This window comes from Hyperoodon ampullatus (assembly GCF_949752795.1).
Source record: "Hyperoodon ampullatus genome assembly, chromosome: 14".
NCBI lineage: Eukaryota > Metazoa > Chordata > Mammalia > Artiodactyla > Ziphiidae > Hyperoodon > Hyperoodon ampullatus.
Window position 1 is genome coordinate 11,540,425 of NC_136927.1, and position 17,893 is coordinate 11,558,317.

Here is a 17,893-nt window from a genome sequence, read left to right on the forward strand (position 1 = left end):
GAAAGGATTGATAAAACATATTTTAAATAGTTGGTATCCTAAAAATCAGTAACAATTACTTAAAAAGTATCTGCCTACTATTTTTTAATGTCTGTTCAAAAACTTTTTTCAGTAAAGGAAGCAGAATGGTTTTGTGTGGATACTTTGCAAAAAAAAACAAAAAACAAAAAAAACAAAAGTACCACCAGATCTGGCCCGTGGATTAGCCTGCCAAGTGAAGCCGGCCTGGTTGGCTTTGTGAGTCCCATGGGATTTTTGAGATACCAGGCATTTGGTCAGAGGGTTCTGAGGAAGCTGGGGTACAGAGTGGGGAAGATGACAGAGTTGAGGAAGGATTAGACCTCCTTTCTGCTTTTGGCGAGGGTGGGAATTGACCGGGAGCAGCGCAGCTATTGTTCAGAGACTCCGTAAACCTCCCCTTGCCTCACCTGCTTGCCTGCATTTTGTCCCCAAATGCTATCATGTTTGAGGCTCTGCTAGCATGGCCTTGAAGTTTAAAGCTGGGTTTGTTCTTGGGGCACCTCCCGTCTTCCTCTCCTTACCGTGGGCTTGATACGAGATCTCTTAAAATAGTGGATTTTGTTGGCTTAATGGACAAGGCCATTCTCATGATGGTGACAGTGCAAGAAACTGGCAGTGTGCTGACACATCCTTCTGTGTTTTTTGTTTTTTGTTTTTTTACAGCTATTTGCCGGCAGGGCTGCAGCCCCAAGCATGGGTCTTGCAAACTCCCAGGTGACTGCAGGTAAACAACTAAACTCATTTTTTTCCTAATAATGATCCCTTTAATACAAGAGGAGGACTGACTTTATTGTGAATACGCCTCTTTTACTTTGGAGGACAAGAAAGCGTTACCAAAAAAAAAAAAAAATTTTTTTTTCAAGTAGGCACATCCGAAGCTTATTAAATTATACCAGCTGTCCAGTGAAATGCACACGCTTTTCTCTTGGGGGGGAAAAAAAAAACTCTTCTGGGCATAGTCAGTGACTTCATGTATTAACGGTTCTGTAAATTGATAACTCGTTTTTATAATCTTCCCCTTAAAGTGCTAATGGACTAGATGGAGGGCTGTGGGTTTGGTTTTTGCGGCGGTCTCTCTCCTCCTCCACCCCCCAGCCCCCGCCTGGTTTTCTGTCTCCCAGCCCTCCCCCACTTTTCCCATCAATAGGGGAAAGTGGAGCATTCTTTAGAATGGGATTAGGACAATCTCCTGGCCCCTTTGCAGGCGGGAGCCTGGCCGGTGCTGAGAGGTTAATGGCTGCGCTGGAATCTTGTCAGTTGAGCCTGATGAATGTAGACTTTTGCTGCTGGCCTTTGAAGTCTGTTCTTTTATGGTCCTGGACAATGCAAGAAGCCAAATGGAGACCTCCCCCACGGCTTCCCGATTACAGGTTTTGGAGCTTCTTGAAATGTACATCATGCCAATCTGGGAAAGGCTTGTTTCAGGAAATACTGTTGGTGTCTGTGGCATTTTGACATGATCGCCCACTTTACTCTCCTCCCAAATCTGAAGGATTAGCAGATTTAACGTGACACTCAATGGTTCCTTTGGGCCTGTCACGTTTTCCCCCAGAGCTACCCCAGTTTGAGCCCAGGGAAGCTTACGAATCCTTAGTCTAAACCAGTGCATCTCAAACTGACGTTACCTGGGGCTCTAGTGATGACGCAGATCCTGATTCCATAGCTTGGGGTGGACTCAAGTCTCTGCATTTCTAACAAGCCCCCAGCAGTGCTGCTCTTGCTGGTGGGGGGGACCGTACTTTGGGATTCACTGCCCCCAAACCTCAGTACTCAGAGTGTCATTCCCTGAGTTAACCAGGGACATGTGGAAATGCAGGTTGCTGGGTGCCACCCCACACCCACGGAACCCCAGTCCCTAGGCTGGGCCCAGAAATCTGCATTTCGACAGGCTGAGCACAGCCACAGGATTTTGCCGATCCGAAAATCCTGAAGACCCCTGTGGTCCTCCGTACCTTTGTGCACCCGCCACCGCAGCGCCCCTCCCATGCAGCGGGGAGCTCTGAGCTCTGGGGCTTGAAGCTGAAGGTGGGAATCAAGGCAGCTGGAAGTAAAACAAAACCAGGCTGGCCTGACATTGTCTCTTCCTGCCCTTCAGAAAGATAAGTTTACTTTCTGCAAGACTGAAGGGCTTCGCCTGCGGACCCCCATCGCTGGTGGCAGCAGACTGTGGTATTTAACAGCGTTACTGTCAAGCTTGGGGGCAGGCGCTTCTTTGTGAAGGTTGTTCCCGAGAGTCAGATCAGCCGTGCTCTCAGGGACTCTGCTGCGCCCGCTCCGTGCTCAGCACGCGGGTGCTCAGCTCAGATGAGTATCAGCCGAGGGCGACCTCGATTTCTGCTCCTGTCATCAGAATAAACACACTGCTGCCTGGGGAGGGCCCTCCCAGCCAGAACAGCAGGCTTTGTTTCCAGAGTTTAGGCCTTTCTCTTTCGAAGTCTCCCTCCCACTCCCTGCCTGGACTCGCAGGCCCTTATTTACTTAAGGTGTGACTTTCCCACACATCATTTGCATGGTCTCCCAGACCATCTCCTTCTCCTTCCCTTGAAAGAAAAATCAAAACAGAACCTTCTCGCCAAGGAAGTTCTGGTTGCGTCCCGCTCCAGAAATAGCTGATGGCAAGTTACCTGTAAGTTGTCCTTTGGATCGTGTATTACAGAGGTGTGTTTTGTCTTGTTTTTTCCCCCACGTGAGAAAACTTTACTGCTTCTCTTGCTCCCAGGTCGACCTGGAATCCCTTTTTCTGGGTGCACAGTCTTGCTTTATTGCGAGCCTGCCAATAATATCAGACTCAGTTATGAATCATCCTATGAGGAAAGTCACTTCAATTTCTCATGAGAACCTTAATCATATATTATTAAACTGGGATAACCTTGTGGATGCCTCTTTTAGGGTCAGTATTTTTATTTGTTTTCTTTTGAAGTCATCCAGGGCCTCTTGTGGTTCCTTTCTTATGCTTGGGTATCCAGCTCTTGCTAATTAAGAGCTGAGGCGGGTCCTCAGCTGCCTCTTATTCCTTTTATCAAGCAAATTGAAGAGGTGTCCTGATCCTTCATCTGGAAGGGAATGAGGGAAAGACTACGAATAATGGAATAATGCTATTTCCCAATCCGTTCCTTCTTAATATCTACCTTTCAAACTAAGAACATCAGTCTTTTACCAAAGGCATCCCCGTGACCTCCCGCTAACTTGAGTGTCCACTTTTTAAAAACACTTCTACCAGAGGATTTACTTTGTTCTTATTTTACTCCTTTAACAGTGCCTTGTCCTTTAGACCAGAGTTTCGTTTTAGATAAACCAGAATCCTCTGTCTGATTTTTAAACCACACAGCCTGGTGGTTCTTTGTATTGGGGCGTGGATGGCTTGCTTTTAGAAGTTAGGAAGTGGTGAGTCAGAATTCTCAGGGGCTGAGTTGACTCTCGGCCGGGCCGTGGATGATTAGCGATTAGCTGGATCCCTGTAATTTTCCCATGACAAGGATTTTTAGCCCACCTCCAGCTCTCTGGACGCAGAAAGCCTTTCCTTCTTTGCGGGGGAGGCGATTCTGACCATGGCTTTCCCGGGTCCCGTCATGGAAATATTTGCTGGTCGCTGTTTCTGGCTCACCCCACCTTCACTCCACTGTGGGCTGGCCCCCGTGCCCCGAGACCAGCTCCTGTTTGCTAGAGCTTGATTTCTGAGAAGGCAGTTAGAGTTTCAGAGGGCTTGAAACTTGAGGGGAGAGTAGTTGAGCCCCTGCCCCAGGTGAAGGTGTATGTTTGTGTTTTTGTTTGGGGATCAAAGGCACCATTTGGCCTCTAAAGAGTCCGATTAATGAGGCGCTTATAAAGGAAACTCGACTCCCTTCCCCAATATGAGATAAACCAAGTTGACTTTTTGTGTGTGTGTGCAAAGTGAGAAATAACTATAAAATAAATTAGCCTAAGTAGCCACGAGGGCGGCGGGTCATAAATCATGTACGGAAATGGTTCCAAGCGCTGTTGCTTTCCTCGTCCTCCCTGCAGAAATGGGTCCGGAGATCCTACCCCATCTCTCCAAGGAAGTGTGCCCTTCTCCCTCGTTGTCTGAGTTCAGGGAGCCTCCTTGGGAGGCAGTTTCCTGCCGCACTTGGTGTCTTGGTGCATTTTTGTGTGCTGGGGTCCTGACTTGCTGCTGAGACACAGCCCAGCCGAGCTGCTGTGTAAAACTTGCCCAAAGGGCTGCGTCTGCAGAGGCTTTCACATGGCTATTGTTGTCACTGCAGGGAGAGCCCTTTCCTTCCCCCCAGGGGTTGATTTATTCCAAGCCTCCACCCTGGGCTCATGGGGGAGCCTGAGAAGAGAGAGGGGCTTTGTGGAGGGCAGCCCAGTGCTGGCCTCTCCCCAAACAGCCCTCCTTTTGTTGGGAGTCGCCTGGGAGGGGACCTCAGTCCAACTGGGAAAATGTTTGCTTAGAGGGAACCCCCGGACAGACCTTGACAGTCTACCATCCTGTCACCAGAAACAGCAAGCCTGGGCTTTGCATCCTTGAGTTTTTCTGGCTCCGATCTCCCTGCAAGTTCTAAAGGGTGAAGCAGGGTTTGCTGTGTGTCCCCAGGTGCCAGTATGGCTGGCAGGGCCTGTACTGTGACAAGTGCATCCCACACCCAGGGTGCGTCCACGGCACCTGTAACGAGCCCTGGCAGTGCCTCTGTGAGACCAACTGGGGTGGCCAGCTCTGCGACAAAGGTATGTCTGGGGAGGGCCTGGGCGGAGCTGGAGGTTGGGGGTGGGGTGTGGGTGATTTGGTTTGTACTTTCATTTATTTTTATTTGCAGGGGCTTTTATTCTAAATCTGTTTGAATTTGCCTTTAACCCTGTGAATCTGGGTCAGTTTCCCTCGGTTTTAGTTTTTAAAAGAGGAATGGGTCTAGGAACACAGTGTTTCTGGTCTTTGAGTGACTTCTTTGGGGTCTTTTTGGCAGATCTCAACTACTGCGGGACCCACCAGCCGTGTCTCAACGGGGGAACTTGTAGCAACACGGGGCCTGACAAATATCAGTGTTCATGCCCCGAGGGGTACTCAGGACCCAACTGTGAAATTGGTAAGTGGTCCAGGCACAGTGAGATCCCTTTGTCTAATTTTTCTGTACACTCAGCTTAAATACCCTTAGGGACTCGTAAAAAGATGAAAATATCCTCCAACGTTAAGACCTGTCCTCCCAGCTGTTCCGTGGGTCTTTGAAACCTCTGTCTAGTTGCTCAGGTGGTTTGGGTGCTGCTGATTGCATCGGGGGCGGCGTGTACAGGGCAGTGACCCAGCTCTCAGGTCAGAAGCTTGGAGAAATGGGGCCGGAGAGCTTAGCAAGAAAGATGACTTCCTTTCCGCCCCAGACACAGTGGGGTTACGTCCCACACCTGCTTTGATTTCTTGAAAGGAGCTGGAGCTGGTGGCCCAGGTGTGGGATTTGGTTGCCGGGGAGAGTTAGGTAGCCTCTCGGTGGGTGCCCCTTGCTGACTGCTGTGCTGGTGTCCACAGCGGAACACGCCTGCCTCTCTGATCCCTGCCACAACAGAGGCAGCTGCAAGGAGACCTCCCTGGGGTTTGAGTGTGAGTGTTCTCCGGGCTGGACCGGCCCCACGTGCTCCACAAGTAAGTCTGCGTTTTGGCCTGTGTCCTTTCTTGGCGGGGGGAGGGGGGTATTGTGTCAAGATACAGGGTTGTGGGTCCCACGTCCGTCTCAGTGATGGGTCTGTCTCGGTGGGAGGGGGTCTGGTGGGGAGGCTGGCCTGAGCTTCCGGCCTCTGCCCTTGGAAGTCTCCTGGCATCCCCATCCTAAGGCACCCCGCTAAGTTAGCACATGCATCTCTGACTGGAAGAAACTCGCTCGTGGGGTAGCTGCGTCTTTCTCCCTGGACTTGTGCCTCCTCTGAACTGAATCACGGTTATTCTCCTCGAAGCTGTACAGAGGATGCCTGCGGGGGAGGTCGTCACTACTGAATTTCATGGTGGGGACAAATTTTGAAAGAGGGACCCAGGGCTACAGAGTGACAGTGGCTGCGGGACTTGGCCGCACACAAGGACTACCCCAGTGCTTCCCAGTACAGGTCTCTGGGTCCTACGGTTTTCCTTTGGAATTGGGGAGTTCGTGCCTTCCACAGGCTCCTGGGGACTTCCCTGGTGGTGCAACAGTTAGGACTCCGAGCTTCCAGTGCAGGGGACGCAGGTTCGATCCCCGGTCGGGGAACTAGCCTCCCACATGCCATGCAGCGCAGCAAAAACAAAAAACAAAACACACACAAGCTCCTGGATTTCAGAGGTGCAGCCAGGCCCGAGGTCCACGGTCATCAGCCCCCTGAGAACAGCATGCAGCACGGTTAAGGAGCTGGGTTCCGGGGTTGGATCACCTGGGCTGGCACCATGGCCCCGCCACCTGTCACCATGGTGGGACTGTGGTCACTGCCAACCTGTGCCCTGTTTAAACGGGAGAGTAGCAATTCCCATCTCCTAGGGGAGGGAAGGCTCGGTGAGCAGGTTCATGAGGAGAGCCTGGCACCTCCTACACGGGCAGGAGATGAATCGCTAAGAGGCCTCGGGAGTCTAGTGCAGAAGGGGGAGGTTGGGCACTCCAGGCATGTGATTTTGGGAAAAGTCTGTGAGTAAACAAGAATATGATTTTTTCTTCACCAGCGAAGAAGTTATTTTTCCTTACCTCTCCTTAGTTACCTCTGTGCCATGATGAAACTTTTCTTTAAAAATAAAGGGTAGGCAGAGAGAGATGTCCTGAGTTACCCAGGGCTGATGCTCCGGGGATCCAGCTGGTCTCCCGCCCGCTCAGGTTGCGGATTAAATGAACTGGGCCAGTGGGGGATTTAAAGCTAAAATCAGGCCTTATCGTCATCGTAGCAGTCACTTGCAGCAGGTGTCTGGCTCTTAAGTGAAGGCCCCTCATGTGAGGGGTGGTATTAAATTATCTAATTGTCAAATGGATTGAGATTAAATTGCCAACCCTCTCCTCTTTTTGTCGAGCAGACATTGATGACTGTTCTCCAAATAACTGTTCCCACGGGGGCACCTGCCAGGACTTGGTTAACGGATTTAAGTGCGTGTGCCCGCCCCAGTGGACGGGCAAAACGTGCCAGTTAGGTAAGAGAATTCCTGCACCGGGCCTGGCTTGATCCGAGCGATTAAGGGAGATGTGCATGTGGCCAGCGGTGCAAGTTTGCGTGCCATCGTACCGAGAAGTCATTTATTATCTAGGGGTCCAGCCAGCGGGCCTGGAAGAAATAACTCGCATGCAAATGGCCTGGCTCTTTGAGGCCCTGTGGGAAAGTCGTGGGATTCCTTGAACCATGTCAATCGTCTGTCCGAGGAGTGTTCAGCTGGGTTCCAAACGGGGATGATCTCATGAGGAATGAGCTGTCTGCATTCTTTTTTGCCACTATTAAATCCCAGCAACTAGGCTGCGCTGGGTTTTGCACAGAAGTGCCTAGTGGCTTTCTGCTGTCCTGTCGGGGGCTAGTTGTTAACAGCAGCTGGAATGTTATCAATTAGCATTCCTTACTGGAGCATGGCTAGGGGAGACGGTTCAGATGTTCAAAGTAGTATCTCTTATTTAGCTAGCTTATTAAAATGTCTCGTTTCAGACAAACTATTGGTATGGTGGGTTTTTTTTGAGGGGGGAGGTGGGGTAGGACCCCATTTCTGACTGTTCATCCTCTCTGTTTTTCAGATGCAAATGAATGCGAGGCCAAACCTTGTGTAAATGCCAAATCCTGTAAGAATCTGATTGCCAGCTACTACTGTGATTGCCTCCCGGGCTGGATGGGTCAGAATTGTGACATAAGTGAGTGTGAGACTGTTTCAATTTTGATTTTCATGAAACTGGGGTGTTGAAGGCGTTTGCCAGCCGTACTCAGGCTCCAGGTCTAAGACTTGAGTAGTGGAAGGAGAACCTTATAGAGGGAATGTTTTTGGAGAGGGAGTGATGGGCACAGAAATGAAAACATACACGTTATCAGGCTCATTAGCTGGTAAAAACACGGCTGTACTCTGATAAGGTGGCTGAAACAATGATGTGAAGTTTCAGTACCTCAGTCTGGAAGAACTAAGGAGTGTTCCCACCAATCACCTTATTTCACAAGCCGCACACAAGAAATCTGATTGGAGGTTTTTATCTGTCCTGAGCAGAGAAGGCTTTTCAGTTAAGCCCAATTTCAATGTAAATTGCCCCTCCAATACGGTGACTTGTTTATTTTTTAGATATTAATGACTGCCTCGGCCAATGTCAGAATGACGCCTCCTGTCGGGTATGTAAATCTTTGCTTATATCAAAACCTTAGTGATTGACAACAAGCCTTAAGATTTATGTGACCCTGGGAAAGCTCTGTCCCTGAGCGATTTTAAAATGCAGGTGAAAAGTGAGTCTCTGGAAGTTTCACTCAGGCTCATGTTACCCCAGCCTCCCGGGAGTCATCTTGAAGGCATGCACATAGAAATTCCTCTCTCACATTTGGAGAGGTTTGGCATCTCTTTCAGTGAATCAGCTGAAGCGCAGCAGTCACGCTGAACCACTGAAGCCCTGTGTTTGTGGAGCACCTAGAAAAAAAGCATGTGTTTCTCACCCTCCTTCTCCTCCCTCCAGGATTTGGTTAATGGTTATCGCTGTATCTGTCCACCTGGCTATGCAGGCGATCACTGTGAGACAGACATCGATGAGTGTGCCAGCAACCCCTGTCTCAACGGGGGTCACTGTCAGAACGAAATCAACAGATTCCAGTGTCTGTGTCCCACTGGTTTCTCTGGAAACCTCTGTCAGGTGAGCCGAGCTAGAGCGTCCGATGGCCAAGTTTTCACAGGCAGTCTCCCCCCACTCCCTTCCCATTCCCGACACTGTCTGGAGCCTCCTATTGACTAGGGATCTCTGCTAGACACACGCCGTGGAAGGAGGGAGATGAGTGATTTTCTTCCCGTTGTCCGGTAGCCTGTCGATTTCTCTTTGTCCGTTTCATCCCAGACCCAGCACTCTCTCGTTCTGCCCTGTTGTCTCAAATGCGTACCTGGACAGTCGCTAGGACACGACCGTAAATCATGCTGGGTGTTCTTCTAACAGAAGCAGACGGAAGGGTCAAATTCCAGTGGCCGCTGCCCCGGAGGAGTCATAATCACGCCTTTGTTTTACTTTGTGTCCCCCTCCCCTGCCCCTGGTCCTCGCAGCTGGACATCGATTATTGCGAGCCCAATCCCTGCCAGAACGGTGCCCAGTGCTACAACCGTGCCAGCGACTATTTCTGCAAGTGTCCCGAGGACTATGAAGGCAAGAACTGCTCCCACCTTAAAGACCACTGCCGCACCACCCCCTGTGAAGGTACCTCCCTCCCCGCCAGGCTTCTGGCTTGTCTTCAAGGCTGCTGCCCTCTGCCCCTTTGTCACCGCCCCGTGACACTCGGAGGGAAGCCAGAACACGTGGAAACAACCTATTCAGGCCCACCAGTTCGGGGGGACCATACCTGCAGGTAGCCCAGGGCAGAGAAGGGAATTCATTTAGCATCCCCATTCTGGGGGACGCTGATATGCAAGGCCGAGATGGATTCCTCAGGGCACCTCTGCCAGTAGAACTTTCTGCCATGGTGATATCTGCACCGTCAGGTACAGTAGTCTCGGGACACGTGTGGCCCGGAGCGTTTAGTGTATGACCAGGGCAACTAGAGGCCCTGATTTACTTACTTTTCATTCACTTAAACTTAAATGGCTGCCTGTGGCTGCTGTGTGAGATGGCTCAGGCTTCCAGGTTCTGTTAAGTTTGTCCTGCAGCTGTAAGTGCCCTTACATCGAGGGAAAGGCTGTTCCTCCTCCTTAGCCAGCTTCCAGCAAATTCGGTAGATGTATCAGTAGAGGGAGGATGAACAGGGCCTGCAGACACGTGGGCTCCTGGCTCCATAGGGAGAAAACGCCTAAAAAAAAAAAAAACTCTCCGCCTGGGGTCTCGGCTTTGCCTGTCACTTCATGACACGGCACGTTGCCAGTCTTGGCCCCTGAGGTGCTGGCTTCTTACCCTCATTAGCCTGGCTAAGGTGCCTGGCTCCAGGAGAGCAGGTGTGGCGTGGGTCCTGGGCTCAGGAACACCAGGTCTTCGGGTCCCTGGCGGGGATCTGACCCCACGTCTGTCTCGCAGTGATTGACAGCTGCACGGTGGCCATGGCCTCCAATGACACGCCTGAAGGGGTGCGCTACATTTCCTCTAACGTCTGCGGTCCCCACGGGAAGTGCAAGAGTCAGTCGGGAGGCAAATTCACCTGTGACTGTAACAAAGGCTTCACTGGAACGTACTGCCATGAAAGTAAGACCCCACATCCTCGGGGAACGGGCCGAGGTCCCCCAAACCCTGCCCCGGCCCAGCTGGGGGGCATCTGGAATCATTTCAGGAGAGACCAGTCCAGGTTTACCATCTACAATCTAAGACTGAGGTCATGTTTAACTTACGAGATCACTGACGCCTCTTAAGTCTTCAGCACGTTTATTTTAGAATGTTCTGGAACCTTACTAGATCGGGTGGTCCGCTTTCCCTAGGAGTTTCCTCCCCACTCTCGCCAAGTAGCTTAGTGTGAGGACATTAAATAAAAGGGACGGGGTGCTCTCTGGAGGCTCCTGCTTGATAAAACTGCCCACCGGATTCAGAAACAGTCCTGACGGAGTTAAATGTTGAGGTGCCCAGTGTATTTTCTCAGGAGGGGCAGGGAAACCCATAGAACAGTGCTTGGCGGTGGCATTACTTTTCCTTCGTTTACCTGTTTTTCCTTTCACAGATATTAACGACTGTGAGAGCAACCCCTGTAAAAATGGTGGCACTTGCATCGATGGTGTCAACTCCTACAAGTGTATCTGCAGTGGTGGCTGGGAGGGCGCCTACTGTGAGACCAGTGAGTTCAGGGGTCCTTTGGGGACAGACAGCTCTGGGGGGTGTGGGCAGGACAGAATCCACATGGGAAGCCGTTCTTCTTCGTGGAAATATCTGGGAGTGAGACCCCGACAGTTCCTGCCCTGGGACGGCATGGCCTGTGTCCTCTTTGCCTGTGTTGATGCTGACGCCAGCCAGCGGGAAGGAACTTCTGCGGAGGAGCTTATAGAATTAGACCCTGTAATTAGGATGATAGATATCCCCGCTTGCAGGCAAAGTGATCATCTTTCTGTTTGGGTTGTCATTTCTGCCCATCTTGACTTTAACTTCCGTGGCCTGTTGGGGGCTCCTTTATTCCTGGGAAAGGGTGACCGTGTTTAAGCCCCCGGGTGTCTCTGCTGGTTTTGAACTGGGCGTGGAAAGCAGGGGCTGGGGGTGGAGAGATGCAGTCCTCAGGCGTCGCGGGGTGTGGATGGGCCTGGGAGCGTCTTCAGCCGGCTGTCTCCTCTGATTGCAGATATTAACGACTGCAGCCAGAACCCCTGCCACAACGGGGGCTCGTGTCGCGACCTGGTCAACGACTTTTACTGCGACTGTAAAAATGGGTGGAAAGGCAAGACCTGCCACTCACGTAAGTGGTGGCCGGCTGGGATCCTGCCCTGTCTTCCGTGAGCAGGGCTGGCCAGGGGCTCACGCCGGGATCTTCTCCTCCAGGTGACAGCCAGTGTGACGAGGCTACGTGCAACAATGGTGGCACCTGCTATGACGAGGGGGACGCTTTCAAGTGCATGTGTCCCGGAGGCTGGGAAGGAACGACCTGTAACATAGGTACCTTTCTGCCCTCCCTGGGCTTCACAGGGGCCGTGGGCCTGTGAGCCTGTGACTGTTTCCTGGGACCTGGTTTCTGCCCCTCCAGACTGTCGCTGGATCCTCAGGGAGGGTGGCCTTGTCTGCTCTTGTCTCGTAGCCCGAAACAGTAGCTGCCTGCCTAACCCCTGCCACAATGGGGGCACCTGTGTGGTCAATGGCGAGTCCTTCACGTGTGTCTGCAAAGAAGGCTGGGAGGGGCCCATCTGTACGCAGAGTGAGTGTTTCCCGCCCCCACTTGCCACCTTGAACTCTCTGAGGGCTGCAGGAGTCCATCCTGACACCCCCAGGGACTGGCAATGGAAACCAGCAGCAGAGCCGTTTGATGTCTGCTTCTGCGTCACCTGGGTCTGTTCTAATGACTTGATGGGATGCAGCCCTGACCTGGGCATGAGAAAGTCGCCGAGGAGATAAGTGGAGACAGATGGCGTCGTGGTTCCCAGCTCTGGTCTGACCAGCAGCCTGTCTCCATCCATTCTCACACGCCCTGCCCACCCCACCCAGGGCCTCTTCCTGTGTACATGTGTCCCACGGTGAACGGGATCAAGTGTGGTGTGGGCCTGCTTCCAATTGAGCAGAGGTCTTAAGCTCCTTCTGCCGGTGTTAACGACAGCTTTATCCTCTGGGTATTGTGGAAATCACTGGTGTTTTTACTTAGGGCTAAGAAGGCCTCTCTGTTAAGTTGTCTTGTTTTTACTTTGCAGATACCAATGACTGCAGTCCTCATCCCTGGTAAGCATGGCCACCTTTTAAGCTGGCACTTGTTGGCTGTGACACGTGTGGGCATCTCCCGGGGACCTTGTTTAAAGTGCAGGTTCAGATGCAGGAAGTCTGGGAGCTGCTGCACATTTCTCCTCTCTGACAAGCTCCCAGGCAATGCCGATCCTGCTGGTCCGTGGACCACACTTTAATTAGTCAGGTTGTGTCCTCATTTAGAGCAGTGATTCTCAACCTTGGCTACACGCGAGAATTATCCGGGGAGCATTTATAAGTTCCAGTGCCTGGGCTGCAACCGAGACCTGTGATATTAGACTCTCTGGGGGTGAGACCCAGGCATCAGTATTTTTAAAGCTCCCAGGCAGTGGTGCGTGTGAGCAGGGGTGAGAGCCGCTGATCGTAACTGGCATGGCTACCTTTGAACTGGCAGGGGGAGTGGTGGACTGGTGGTGACCGAGGGGTCTTTGCTTTCCTAGTTACAACAGTGGCACGTGCGTGGATGGAGAGAACTGGTACCGCTGTGAGTGCGCCCCCGGCTTCGCTGGGCCCGACTGCAGGATAAGTAAGGACCACCTCCGACTGGGTCTCCCCACTCCAAACCCTCAGCCTGAGAGTTTTCATCTTTAAAATAATTATGGCCATGGTTCTAAGTAGCCTTGACAAGTAATCTCCTGCCTCCAGCTGGGATTAAGATGGCCCTGGCCGGCCCCTCCCTGGGGGACACAGCCCTCCTTGCTCTAGGGGTGAGAGCGTCAGCCACAGAATTTGGTGATTAATCTACTCTGAGGTCCTAAGGAAAGAGTGTGCCTGTCCCCGTGACTAACATGAAATAATGGGCAAGCGGACGTTGCCACAGCCATGCTGGTGGGGGACTGAGCTAAGGCCACAGAAGGGGCACTGGGGCTGCGGTTTCCGGGGCTTGATCAGGCCCCGGTGAAATGATTAAACAAAATGGAGGCAGGCAGTGCAGTTTTTCAGGAAGTTCACAGTTTATTCTTTATTTTGAGCCTTTTCCCTACTTTGTTTACATGCCGTTTCTTTTGCCAAAAAAGGTGATAGATTAGTTGTACTTCTTTGTGTTCTTGTCCCTAAAGTATTTAAAGTTTTACTGGTCCTTGAGGTCCCCAAGTCTGGGACTTCAAGAACTGCTAGGTGGGGGAACTGTGTATCTGTTTCATGTTTCTGAATCAGGAGTCGGCAAATTATGGCCTGGGGGCCAAAATAAAGTTTTATTGACACACAGCCACACCCTTGTTGATGTACTGTCTAGGGCTGCTTTCATGCTGCAACAGAGTTGAGCAGTCATGACGGAGACTACATGGCCTGCAAAGCCTAAAATACTTACTAGCTGACCCTTTTCAAGATCTTTGCTGGCCCTTGTTCTAAATTGTACTATCAGAGAAAAAGGAACCTCAGTTAAAAATTGCTGCTTCCCCATATGATTCTCAGCTGTTAGAAATCAGGCTAGCGGTGATCCTTGCGGGGCAGTGACTGGAGACTTTGGGAGTACTGATGATCTGTTTCTTTATTTGGGTGCTGGTCATGTGATGAAAATGAGTTAAGCTTATACTCAGAAAGCTTATCTGTACGTTTTGTCAGTAAAAACTTAGAAAAACGTTGCTGCCTCCCACTGGGGCCTAAGCTCGAACTCCATTTTTCCTAGACATCAACGAATGCCAGTCTTCACCTTGTGCCTTCGGGGCAACCTGTGTGGATGAGATCAATGGGTACCGGTGTGTCTGCCCCCCAGGGCACAGTGGTGCTAAATGCCAGGAAGGTACGTGGGCCGGACCCAGCTGCCCGTGTGTCCTGCGGGCTGAGCGGGCACTGCAGTCACTGTTTTGACTGTTCGTGAGTGGACACTGTGCTCAGGGAGAGAACACGGAGGGGACAGCCACTTGGGACCACGGGGAAGGGAAAACCTGAGGGGGGGTCCCGTGAGAACAGGGTAGCTGTTGGTTTTAGCCAGCTGTTGCCACAACTATGCTGTGTGACAACCATCCCCGATCTCCATGCGTACGACAAGTATTGGTGTTGCTCGTGGGCACAAGGGCGCAAGCAGAGCGATGGATGCCTCGGCTTGGGTGCCCAGGTCTGTGTGCCACCCCATCCTCCTTGGACCAGCACTGTATCCAGGGCATGTCCTTTTCCCGGCAAACAGCAGGCTCTCAAGGGGCCAAGCCCACCTGGGAGAGACTCTGCTCACATCGCATCCCAACGCACTGCACTGACCAAAGCCGGTCACGTGGCCGGGTGCAAAGGCCACCGGGGAGGGAGGGACGCTTGCCCATCGTGGGAGCAACTGTGTTGTCATGGGACAAGGGGCAACAGGTGTAATCACTTCCCGACGGGCAGGGAGTGAAGTATCAGGAGAACCGTCTCCAGAAAAGGCAGCTCCTCCCACTCACGAGTCTCCACCTCAGTTTCAGGGAGATCTTGCATCACCGTGGGGAGCGTGATACCTGATGGGGCCAAGTGGGACGATGACTGCAACACCTGCCAGTGCCTGGACGGGAGGATCGCCTGCTCGAAGGTAGGCGTGGCCCCAGCCGCCGGCGTTCTGGTTCTGGAACTGCCAACGAGCGAGCGTCTCCTGAGCTCTACTCTGTCTCTGCAGGTGTGGTGTGGCCCCCGCCCTTGCTCGCTGCACAAAGGGCACAGCGAGTGCCCCAGTGGGCAGAGCTGCATCCCCATCCTGGACGCCCAGTGCTTCGTGCGCCCCTGCACTGGTGTGGGTGAGTGCCGGTCCTCCAGCCTCCAGCCCGTGAAGACCAAGTGTGCCTCCGACCCCTACTACCAGGACAACTGTGCCAACATCACGTTCACCTTCAACAAGGAGATGATGTCGCCGGTACGGAACACCTTGCTGGCTTTGGAGAGGTGGGGTGTGTCTGCTTTTGCCCTAAAGCAGGGGCGTCACGAGCTCGGATCTCCTCCTCCTCAGCCTAGATTCTTGTCTTACACCAGAGCTCAGCTTCTGAACATAGCTTCGCTTTCAAGCAAACAGCAGCCTTTTTTCCTTCCGCTCTTTTACATGTGTGTGGATTTAAAAATCTCGTTCTAGGGTCTCACCACAGAGCATATTTGCAGCGAATTGCGGAATTTGAATATTCTGAAGAATGTTTCTGCTGAATATTCAATCTACATAGCTTGCGAGCCTTCCCCTTCTGCAAACAATGAAATACACGTGGCCATTGTGAGTATGAGACCCATGCACGCTTAGTTGTTTGATTGCCAAGTAGCTCAGAAACTTCACTTAGCCAGTGTCCAGATAAGCAGATACATTGACATACACGTGTGGTCAGATAATTTTGAATAAAGGTGACTGTGGAGTGTCCCTGATCCTCCGGTCTGATGAGTCTTCCTTTTCCAGTCTGCTGAAGACATCCGGGATGATGGAAACCCAATCAAGGAAATCACCGACAAAATTATAGATCTTGTTAGTAAACGTGAAGGGAACAGCTCACTGATCGCCGCCGTTGCGGAAGTGAGAGTTCAGAGGCGTCCTCTGAAGAACAGAACAGGTAGGTGGTGGGGGCAGTGGTCCCTTTCTGTGAGGACTGTCACGTCCATCTCATCAATAAGACCAACACAACCGGCATCCAGTAAAACCGCCAGGGTGGGGAGTTACTTGACGGTTCCCTACTCAAGGACCCCCCATTTTTAACTGAGAAAACAGAGGCCGGCTGACGTGACCAAGGTCACATGGCAAAGGGCAGAGGCGGCCCTGACTTGTTCCCCTGCCTGCAAGCTGTGCTCCGGCAGGCGGGCGCCCTTCCAGGCACGCATTGTCTCTGGGTCCCGGGAAGAGCATGGCTGTGCCTTGAGCGCGTGTCTGTGTGGAGCCTGTCCTGTGCTCCGGTATCGGGGGACAGCCCGTCCTAAGCACTGAGACACGGGTTTGATAGATGGCTCGATGGCCCTGCAGGATGTCCAGAGTCCCCCGTGGATGCCCCAAGTATCACCGTTCTAGTGAAGCGACTTGCCGGGCGCAGGACCACTGGGGGCATTTGAACCGTCCATGCCGGGACCCTCTTTCTGATGGTTCTGGAAACCGGCTCCTCTAATGAGCTGCCTAAGTAGCCAGACTCCCCGTGACCGGCCCAGATACTGCTCCACACCCAGGCGGGAGCCTCTATGGGCTGCTGCTCGGCCTGGTCTCTCCAGGGATGCTGGGAGGTGATGATGTGTGGTTGGGAAAGGGACCCGTCCCCATGCGCCCTCATAGGGACCAAGGACAGGGGAGCCGTGGGCGCGGGGCTCACGGGGGTGCCCCTGCCTTGCAGATTTCCTGGTGCCCCTGCTGAGCTCGGTCCTGACCGTGGCCTGGGTCTGCTGCCTGGTGACCGCCTTCTACTGGTGCGTGCGCAAGCGGCGGAAGCCCGGCAGCCACGCGCGCTCGGCCTCTGAGGAGAGCACCACCAACAACGTACGGGAGCAGCTGAACCAGATCAAGAACCCCATTGAGAAGCACGGGGCCAACACGGTCCCCATCAAGGACTACGAGAACAAGAACTCCAAAATGTCCAAAATAAGGACACACAACTCGGAGGTGGAAGAGGACGACATGGACAAGCACCAGCAGAAAGCCCGCTTCGCCAGGCAGGCCACGTACACGCTGGTCGACAGAGAGGAGAAGTCCCCCCACGGCACGCCGGCCAAACACCCGAACTGGACAAACAAACAGGACAACAGAGACCTGGAGAGCGCGCAGAGCCTGAACCGCATGGAGTACATCGTATAGCAGACGGCGGGCGGAGTCTGAGGGCGCCCGGGGTTCCTGAAGCTTCTCCAGATGTCTGTCCTGTCGCGTTCCGGTCCCAGGCTGTCCTTGACGTAGAATCCCTGTGTTAATTTAAGTTCTGACAAGCTGGCTTACACTGGCAATGGTAGTTTCTGTGGTTGGCTGGGCAGCACTGCATCGCACAGCTATGCAAACACCAGGCCCCGAGGCCCCGGAGCCCCCGCACCTGTCGGATCAGGCTCCCAGGAGAACACCCGGTCCCCCGAGGCCTCCAGCCTCCACTTCTGCCAGATGTCCCGATGGTGATGCAGTCTTAGGATCATAGTTTTTATTTATATTTATTGACTCTTGAGTTGTTTTTGTATATTGGTTTTATGATGACGTCCAAGTAGTTCTGTATTTGAAAAGTGCCTTTGCAGCTCAGAACCACAGCAACTATCACAAATGAGTTTATTATTTATTTTTTTTATTGTATTTTGTTGTTGGGGGAGGGGGACTTTGATGTCAGCAGTTGCTGGTAAAATGAAGAATTTAAAGAGGAAAAATGTGTCAAAAGTAGAATTTTGTATAGTTCTGTAAATAATTCTTTTTTATTAATCACTGTGTATATTTGATTTATTAACTTAATAATCAAGAGCCTTAAGACATCATTCCTTTTTATTTATATGTACGTGTTTAGAATCGAAGGTTT

At 52.1% G+C, this 17,893-nt stretch overlaps 1 protein-coding gene across 1 annotated transcript in view; it reads left to right on the forward strand.

The window, feature by feature from the left end:
- Positions 1 to 17,202, forward strand: part of JAG1 (jagged canonical Notch ligand 1) — a gene marked incomplete at both ends in the record, with an annotated part of 33,077 nt that extends 15,875 nt beyond the window's left edge. Inside the window, 22 exons of the mRNA XM_079719996.1 lie at positions 685 to 745; positions 4,595 to 4,725; positions 4,962 to 5,081; positions 5,516 to 5,629; positions 7,010 to 7,123; positions 7,710 to 7,823; positions 8,240 to 8,286; positions 8,622 to 8,795; positions 9,194 to 9,344; positions 10,152 to 10,316; positions 10,783 to 10,896; positions 11,392 to 11,505; positions 11,589 to 11,702; positions 11,842 to 11,958; positions 12,446 to 12,473; positions 12,935 to 13,020; positions 14,122 to 14,235; positions 14,882 to 14,991; positions 15,076 to 15,309; positions 15,523 to 15,654; positions 15,832 to 15,982; positions 16,745 to 17,202. Of these exons, the coding sequence (XP_079576122.1) occupies positions 685 to 745; positions 4,595 to 4,725; positions 4,962 to 5,081; positions 5,516 to 5,629; positions 7,010 to 7,123; positions 7,710 to 7,823; positions 8,240 to 8,286; positions 8,622 to 8,795; positions 9,194 to 9,344; positions 10,152 to 10,316; positions 10,783 to 10,896; positions 11,392 to 11,505; positions 11,589 to 11,702; positions 11,842 to 11,958; positions 12,446 to 12,473; positions 12,935 to 13,020; positions 14,122 to 14,235; positions 14,882 to 14,991; positions 15,076 to 15,309; positions 15,523 to 15,654; positions 15,832 to 15,982; positions 16,745 to 17,202 (2,963 nt within the window). The remainder of the gene's footprint in view (positions 1 to 684; positions 746 to 4,594; positions 4,726 to 4,961; positions 5,082 to 5,515; positions 5,630 to 7,009; positions 7,124 to 7,709; positions 7,824 to 8,239; positions 8,287 to 8,621; positions 8,796 to 9,193; positions 9,345 to 10,151; positions 10,317 to 10,782; positions 10,897 to 11,391; positions 11,506 to 11,588; positions 11,703 to 11,841; positions 11,959 to 12,445; positions 12,474 to 12,934; positions 13,021 to 14,121; positions 14,236 to 14,881; positions 14,992 to 15,075; positions 15,310 to 15,522; positions 15,655 to 15,831; positions 15,983 to 16,744) is intronic.
- Between the last annotated feature and the right edge of the window lie 691 nt (positions 17,203 to 17,893).